Raw genomic sequence first — 7,830 nt, forward strand, 5'->3', positions numbered from 1 at the left:
AGACCACCTTAGCGTGTGTTTGGTTCTGCGGCGGAGAGAATTGATTTTGGCAGAATTGATTCTGTAAAATTGATTCTGGCCAAAATTGATTTTAAGCTGAAGTGGTTTATGTTTGGATATATTCATGAAAAAGTGAGTTGAACAAAAAATTTGAGTGTAAAAATCAATTCTAGAATCAGAAGCTACGATTTCTAGCTTCAAGTAGAATCAATTCTGGAGGCAGAATCAATTCTACTTTTGAAAAACCAAACAAGTCAGAATCAATTCTACACGTCCAGAATCAATTCTGGATGCTCCAGAATTGAAACCAAACATACACTTACATTCGAATCAAAACACGTGACATGTATAATTGCTTTTGTTTATTATTAAAAAGTATATACCAATTATCAAAATTTAGACAATTATTGTGAGTGCCATGCCCCTTTATACACATTAATTACCAAAACACCCCGCCCTTATGCTGCTGGATAATAATGGGTGGAGAACATAAGAGGAAGTAGCAGGAAGTACTACCAAAGCATAGTATCTGGAAGCTACAATCTTCATCAAGAATGCATGTCAATAAGCCTTGGGCTTGGAAAACATCTCACTTCATAACTGCTGATTAAGATAAGCAGCATCTCTGGAAGATTTGGGTGACATAGGAGATCCAACAGTAGTTCCAATATACCCAATTACATTTCCAGTAGCATTCTTCAACCACGAGGTGCTTCGAGTTAACCAGCCACCCTCTACTTGTTCTTGCATTTCTTCATTGTGTTTTCTTTCTTCCTCTTGCAACATATCAATCCACCTCTTGACCATAAAAGTCTTTATGGCTTGGATCCCTTGATTTACAATCTCCATTGGCGGCAGTTCAAGAGGATTTTGTTCCAAGTTGAGCTTGGTCAAATTATCAAGACAACCAAATGTACCGGGAAGTGCATTAATCTGATTATTGCTGAGATCCAATTCCCTGAGATTAGTCAATTCACCAAATGTCTCTGGAAGTTCTTTAAGATCAGCGAAGTTACTACTCAGGTTGAGAATTTCCAGGTTAGTCAGCCTCCCAATTGCATTTGGAAGCCCATGTAGCTCGTTAAAATGAGCATCCAAATAGCGCAACGACTTCAACTCACAAATGGATAAGGGAAGAGATCGAATTTTGTTCAAATGAATCAGGAGTTTCTTCAAGTTTGGTAATTCATACCCAATGTTCGTTGGTAAGTATGACAGATCGTTAAAGCTTACATCCAGCTCCACCAATGACCTGATCATACAATACAAAAGGGATTCAACCAACTGTAATTTGGTGAAATTCCTAAATGACTTGGGCATTTATAAATGCTTGGTTTAAAAAATGAGATGATATGTGCAGAAACAGAACATTGAATTGGTAATTTTACAATGTTTGGACACTTAAATTAGTTTTAAAAGGCATAATAAAAACACAAATAAAATGATAAAATATGAAACAATGTTGTCATAAAACCGTTTTTTTAAAAGCAGACAATGTTAAGTATGTTAATTGTTAATTTATTAGTATTTTCTAGAGGTGGAAATCGAACCCAAGACCACCCTTATCACTCTACTCCTTAACTCTCAATTCTCTCACCCTAGCCATCAAGCCAACCTATAGTCAAATAAGGTTATCATAAGACTTATAGTTGAATGAATTTAAATATAAAAACAGTTCTTGCATGTGCATGAACAAAATCGCTCACATTTCCTTTTGAATTAAAAACCGCTCCCATTTTCACTAGTATAGTAATCCACGTGTATGGCTTTCAAAATACTCAAATAAGGCAATTCTTAAAACACGTGGATGTCAGTGTCCAAAATAAATTTCTTAGGGATCCCAGCCACAGGGTATAGCAATTATTACGCGATAATGACAATAGCAAAAAATGTGTTGCCTTTTATGAATTTCTCTCATACCTGAACTGACAAATGGTATCAGGAAGGGCAGTAAGCTTGTTTCCAGAAACATTGAGCAATTTCAACTTTTGTAGTAACCCAATTGAATCGGGAAGTGATTCCAAACGATTTGCAGAGAGATTAAGCTCCTCCAAATTTTGCAATCCAGCTATCGTGTCGGGAATTGCCTATTATGTTGAACGGAATATATTAGTTCATATGTGGAGTTACAAGAAAGGCCATAGCAACAACATAATTTGGTAGTTGATACTACATATGATATGATTTTAATGAAACGCAGGTAAACGTTGTCATATACAAACTTAAAGCGATTGTCAATGGAGCAATTGTGACTGTTCAGCAAACTTTTTCATAAACTATGAAACAACAAAGAACTCATCGTCTCTGCCTTTTAAAGTATGAAAACCAAGTTTATTCAGCACACGTATTGACATGTTTTCTAGAACAGAGCCAAGCAAGACACATTCAAATTCCAAATCAAGCTAAATTAATGTCATAAGCATAACCGACCGATAGTACGATCAGTCTCATCTAAAAAAAAAAATCTCTATAGTGCACAAAATGTATCCACCTTTGAAATCAGCTCTAACACTAAACAAATAACAAAAAATTCATGTAAAACAAGTTATGACATATCCATCCAAGTTATGACATATTCATAAGCAATTGTGAGAGACTGTTTAAGAGCTTATATTAGAAACAAGTTATGACATATCCATAAGTTGTTTTCAGCTACAACTTATTTCCATCCAAGATAGGTGATTAAAACAAGTTATAATTTATAATTTATATGAAAAACAGAATAAGCACTTATACTATACAAGTGTTTAATTAAGCTATTCATCCAAACTTTTTGTTACATGAAGAAGGCAAAAAGAACTTTACCGAAAGTTGATTAGCTGAAACGTTAAGCACAAGCAAACCAGGAATCCTGCCAAAAGCATCCGGCAACATCTTCAAGTTCCGGCCAGAAAGATCAATCCGTTCAATTCCATTCCCATGAGCTTCTTGAAGAATCCCCACAACCTCTTCACTCACCTCACCTCCAAAATCACCATCTCCTACTCCTCCTCCTCCAATATCACCACCATCTTCAGCAGAATCATACATTCTAACCAATCGTTTCTCAGCGTCCTTAAGAAGCTTCTCATAACCCTCATGCATCTCATCAAGTTGAATAAGCGATTTCCAAATCTGCTTCTCCTTTTCCGCTTCTTCTCTACACTGGTTCTCTTTCTCAGCCAGATGTGCTCTCCATCGATGGATCTCGATCTCCGGAGGTCTCGAGAGAAGCACGATTCCTTCAAGCTGTCGTGACATCTGGGCTTCTAATTCAACCAGCTTGGCTTTGGCGTGGTCGACTTCCTCGTGAGTGGGCCGTTCGCCGATTAAGTTAAGAACGGAGCGAGCCGCCTGAACGTCGGAGATGGCTCGGGCCATAGATTGGATGAGTTCGGGGTTTGCTAGGTTTGGCATTTGGCCGACGATTTGGGAGTGAGGTGGAGGAGAAGGTGGTTGTTCGATGTCGTTTAATTCGATGTTGTCTAATTCAGTGTCGGAGGAGAAGGTTGTGGCGGTGGTTTTGGATGTTAAGGAAGGGAATCGGGACATGACGTAGGAGAGAATCGGGAAGGTTCCTGGATTGGGATCCATGGCGTTGGTTACGACGGTGTTTCAAATCAGAGAAAGTGATGATTATCAAAAAAAAAAAAAAAAACAGAGAAAGTGATGCTATAGAATACGAAAGGGTTAGAAGTAGTAAATTAATAAAATACTAAGAAGATTATCAGCATTCAGTACTACTAGACTATAAGATTAATACTACCTCTTTGAGAGTATCGATCGCTCTGGATCCGGATTCTCTCCTTTAGCAACTCTCTCCTTCTCCAAATCCTAACCATTAGATAAATCTTATGGTCAAAAATTTAGAAGAAAAATAAAAGCTAGAAAACAATTATATTTAAACTTAGGGTGTGTTTGGTAAAAATGAGCTATCAGCTTATAGCTCATAGCTGGAAAACTAGCTAATTGAAATTATAGTGTTTGATAAAATTAACTTTTAAAGTGGTTAATAAATGTAAAATGACATAATTGATAGTGGGTAGTTTCTTTTTTAGAGTGAGAAGTTATTAAATTAAAGGGTAAAAATGGAATAACTTGTAAAAAACAATAAGCTATAAGTTCAAACGCTACTTGAAATAGTATCTAAAAAAAGCTATAAGCTAGTAAAAAAAAGTTTGTTATCAAACACTTCTAAATTTTTGAAACAATGTTCATATAATAAGCTATAAGCTAGCTTATTTGTGTTACCAAACACACCCTTAGAGTGTGTTTAAATAAATGATTCTAGAAATTCAAGGGATTTTAAATACTAGGGAATTCAATTAATATAATTGAATTCCTCGATTTTCAAATTTCATTATTTGGATAAAGTGGTAAAATTCTATCAATTGTAAAATTCTTTGCCTCGGTAATGTAATTAAATTTTTTTCACTTAATTTTATTTATCTTAATAAAACTGACCCAAAACCCAAAAAAACGACCGAAACCCTAAAATGAACTATAAACACAAAATCGACCTAAAACTCGAAAAAACGGCCGAAACCCCAAAAAAACGGCCCAGAACCTAAAATCGACCGTAAACACAAAAAATTGGGCGAAAAACCTAAAATCGACTATAAACTCTAAAATTGGCTGAAAACAGAAAAAATCAGTCGAAAAACCAAAAATCGACCCTAAACCCAAAAAATCATCCGAAAATTGGGTTTATCGTCGATTTTTGGGTTTTCGGTCGATTTTAGGTTTTTTGGCCGATTTTGGGGTTTATAGACGATTTAAGGATTTTTGGTCGATTTTAGGTTTTTTGTCAAGTTTTTTGGGTTTAGGGACGATTTTAGATTTTTCAACCGATTTTAGGGTTTATAGTCGATTTTAAGATTTTTGGCCGATTTTAAGTTTTACGGTCGATTTTTTGAGTTTCGGTCGATTTTAGGTTTTTCCGCCGATTTTAAGGTTTATAGTCAACTTTTGAAATTTTGGCCGATTTTTTGGGTTTATCATCGATTGTTGGGATTTTGTCTGATTTTAGGTTTTTGGCCGAGTTTTTTGGGTTTAGGGTCGACTTTGGGTTTTTCGGCATTTTTTTTATTTTTTCGGCCGATTTTAGGGTTTATATAGTCGATTTTTGGGATTTTGGCCGATTTTAGGTTTTCTGCCGATTTTTTGGGTTTTAGGCCGATTTTAACGTTTATCGTCAATTTTAGGTTTTTCGATCAATTAGTAATTTTTAAAAGTTTGTAGAGATTAAGGAACTTCAAATTCTTTGGTTTTAGGTATCATTTTGAAATTCTCTAAATTTAACTTGAACAAAATACTTCATAAATTTATTATAAAAAAAAAAACTTCATAAATTTCAATCATTTTAAAAATTCTTCAAATTATCATCCAAACAATGAAATTCACCTCAAATCATTTGAATTATCTCAAAACATTACTTTACCTCAAAAAATTATCCCATCCAAACACACTCTTAGGGTCTTGCTAAACAGTGCCCTCGAGGCACTCTTTAAGCATTCACTTTAAAGAAACAATCTATTACTAATATATTAAAATCGATTACCACAAAAGTTCCTAATTTATCTTTATTACTGTTAACCACGTTGCACGTTTTATATCATTCATTGTAATTTTACTAAAAACATTATTAAAAAAATATAGAAAGATATATGCTTAAAAGTAGAAACAAAACAGATTATAGATAGGAACAAGACATGACAATCTATACATAAAAATAGGAAGAAAAAAATAAATCGCATAAAAATAAGAATACAAAAAAAATAACTATAAAAAAAACACATAAACAATAATTTTCATAAAAAAATAGAAGAAACATAAACAATTTTTTTATAAACGAAACATATCCAATATTACTGCAAAATTTACTACTAATAATTAATAATAATATAATAAAGTTAATTAGTGACAAACAGACTTATCAAATTACCCTAAATATTTTTAATAAAATTTCTAATTTTTATTAAAAATATACACGGAACCATTATTTGTCACTGAAACATCGAAAATTGAATAAATAAGTTTACAAGAAATACTAATCAACACAATAATTCCACTTATATTTTAATAATACTATATAACAAATTTTTAAATATTTAATTTTAAAAAAGTTTTCTATATTATTAATATAGTGACAAGCTCAAATATGGATAAAAATATATAGACCCATGCGAATGCACCGGTCTCTAAACTAGTTTATCCAAAAAGTGAAACATTTCGATTTACAATGTGTTGACTTCACACATTTCCATAAAATTTGAACAAAAACTCACTATACAAACCAAATTTAGGACTAAAACCAAAATTAAAATTTAACTGAGGACGAAAACAAGTAATTTTAAAATATATGAACCAAAACCAAAATTCAATACAAAAGTAATGACCGAAAACATATTTTACCTTTATTTTTTTTTTATAGAGAGAAAGAAAGAAAATAAATAAAGAGGTAGAAAAACGGTAATATTATAGTATTTTTTTATAGTATATAGTATTATAGGGTTTAAAATTGAAATGAAATGCTGAGGAGAGTAAAGTTTGTTTTGCGTAAAGGTGGAAGAGCGAGTGAAGAAGAAAGAGACTAGGTGTTAGGGTTTCGAAACTCAACGATCTCGAACTTCCATGGCGATGAACGATGCCAAAATGAATCTCCTGACGATCTCTTTTCTACCAAACTTTCCGATTCGCACTCTTCTCTCAAAGGTCAATTCATTCGATCCATAACTATCGTTAACAATATTTTCTCTTAGTGTATTTGTTGTACATAATTTAATTTAATTCAAATCAAATTAATCATATATCTTCGCTTTATGTTTATGATGATTACACGCCTTCTTATCATGGATTCCCTTGGGTTATATATTTGAATCACCAGTGGTAGGTTCTTCTTCTCTTCAAAATGAATTTTTTTGTTGAGGAAGTCACTTACCGAAATCTTTTAACTTTTGCTGACATTGCAGCTTGAGACACTTCTAAAGATTTTCCGGGTTCTGGCATATCGGAACCTAATATTGCAATGTTTAAAAGAGGTATGTTCCATCCGTTGAGTTCTAATGTCATTTTTATAACAATTTCTCTATTTGTTGGTCTCTGTTTTTCCCTAGAATCGAAGGAAGAATCTGAGGAAAATCGAATCAGAAGGAAGAATTGAGTGAAAAACAAATGCGACTCAAAGGAATCAAAGGAAGAATGGTTTCTCCCACGCTCTGGCTGAATCCGTCGTGCCAAGTGTATATCCCTCTATCTCACCTTCTTGAAAAGGCATTTAGATTCTATAGTCCCTCTGCCTGCGTATATATGGTTTAGGTTTACACTTGATAATGCCTTGAGATTGTAATAATGTATATATCTACGCTTTAAAGGAATGAATATTGCTCTGTTCTCTTTGAATCATCTCTCAAAGCAAATTTAACTTTGGTTTAGGCAGGTAAACACGACAAATATGTGTCTAGGCTTGATAACCTCTGCATGTCATTTTGCTCGTTGAAGGTTTGAATTTTATTAAGGTTGTTCTGTTCTTTCTTTGTCCAGGTTCTGTTTTTGTTCTAACTGAATCTCTCTCGTGTTTGTTCTTCGTTCAGGTTCTGTTTAAGAATCTCTCATTGAATATCTATTAATGTTTTTTAACTTTGTCCAGGTGCTTCGTTGTGCTGCCACTTTGTCATCTCGTTTTTCTAGGTCTGTCTCTTCAATCGCGCAACTCATTGTGATTTAATACCTTCAATCCTGCGATTCCTGGTTGTTTGTGTCTTCAATCGCTCAATTTCTCATTCACGGTACTTTTGTGTCTTCAATCGCTCACTTCTCCCTGTGCATCGTCTCCGTCGTCGCTCCTACTCA

The 7,830-nt window shown here is 33.7% G+C and overlaps 1 protein-coding gene across 1 annotated transcript; it reads right to left on the minus strand.

Annotated features, from left to right (window-relative positions):
• Positions 1 to 345: 345 nt before the first annotated feature.
• LOC123898118 (plant intracellular Ras-group-related LRR protein 9-like) lies at positions 346 to 3,783 on the minus strand. The gene is made up of 3 exons (XM_045949005.1): positions 2,806 to 3,783; positions 1,921 to 2,087; positions 346 to 1,252 (listed from the first exon to the last, which is right to left on the minus strand). The coding sequence occupies exons 1-3, from the start codon at positions 3,571 to 3,573 to the stop codon at positions 595 to 597; spliced, it is 1,593 nt and encodes a 530-aa protein (XP_045804961.1). The 5' UTR covers positions 3,574 to 3,783; the 3' UTR covers positions 346 to 594.
• Between the last annotated feature and the right edge of the window lie 4,047 nt (positions 3,784 to 7,830).

The sequence above is a fragment of the Trifolium pratense genome, linkage group LG7 (genome assembly GCF_020283565.1).
Source record: "Trifolium pratense cultivar HEN17-A07 linkage group LG7, ARS_RC_1.1, whole genome shotgun sequence".
In the NCBI taxonomy this organism is placed as follows: Eukaryota; Viridiplantae; Streptophyta; class Magnoliopsida; order Fabales; family Fabaceae; genus Trifolium; species Trifolium pratense.

What these genes read in the sequence shown, in the direction of transcription:
- LOC123898118 (XM_045949005.1), bottom strand. Translation starts at nt 3,573, where the DNA reads ATGGATCCCAATCCAGGAACCTTCCCGATTCTCTCCTACGTCATGTCC. An exon ending in TTTCAGCTAATCAACTTTCG is followed by an intron (nt 2,088 to 2,805) that starts GTAAAGTTCTTT and finishes TCAACATAATAG; the next exon opens with GCAATTCCCGACACGATAGC. An exon ending in GATACCATTTGTCAGTTCAG is followed by an intron (nt 1,253 to 1,920) that starts GTATGAGAGAAA and finishes TTGTATGATCAG; the next exon opens with GTCATTGGTGGAGCTGGATG.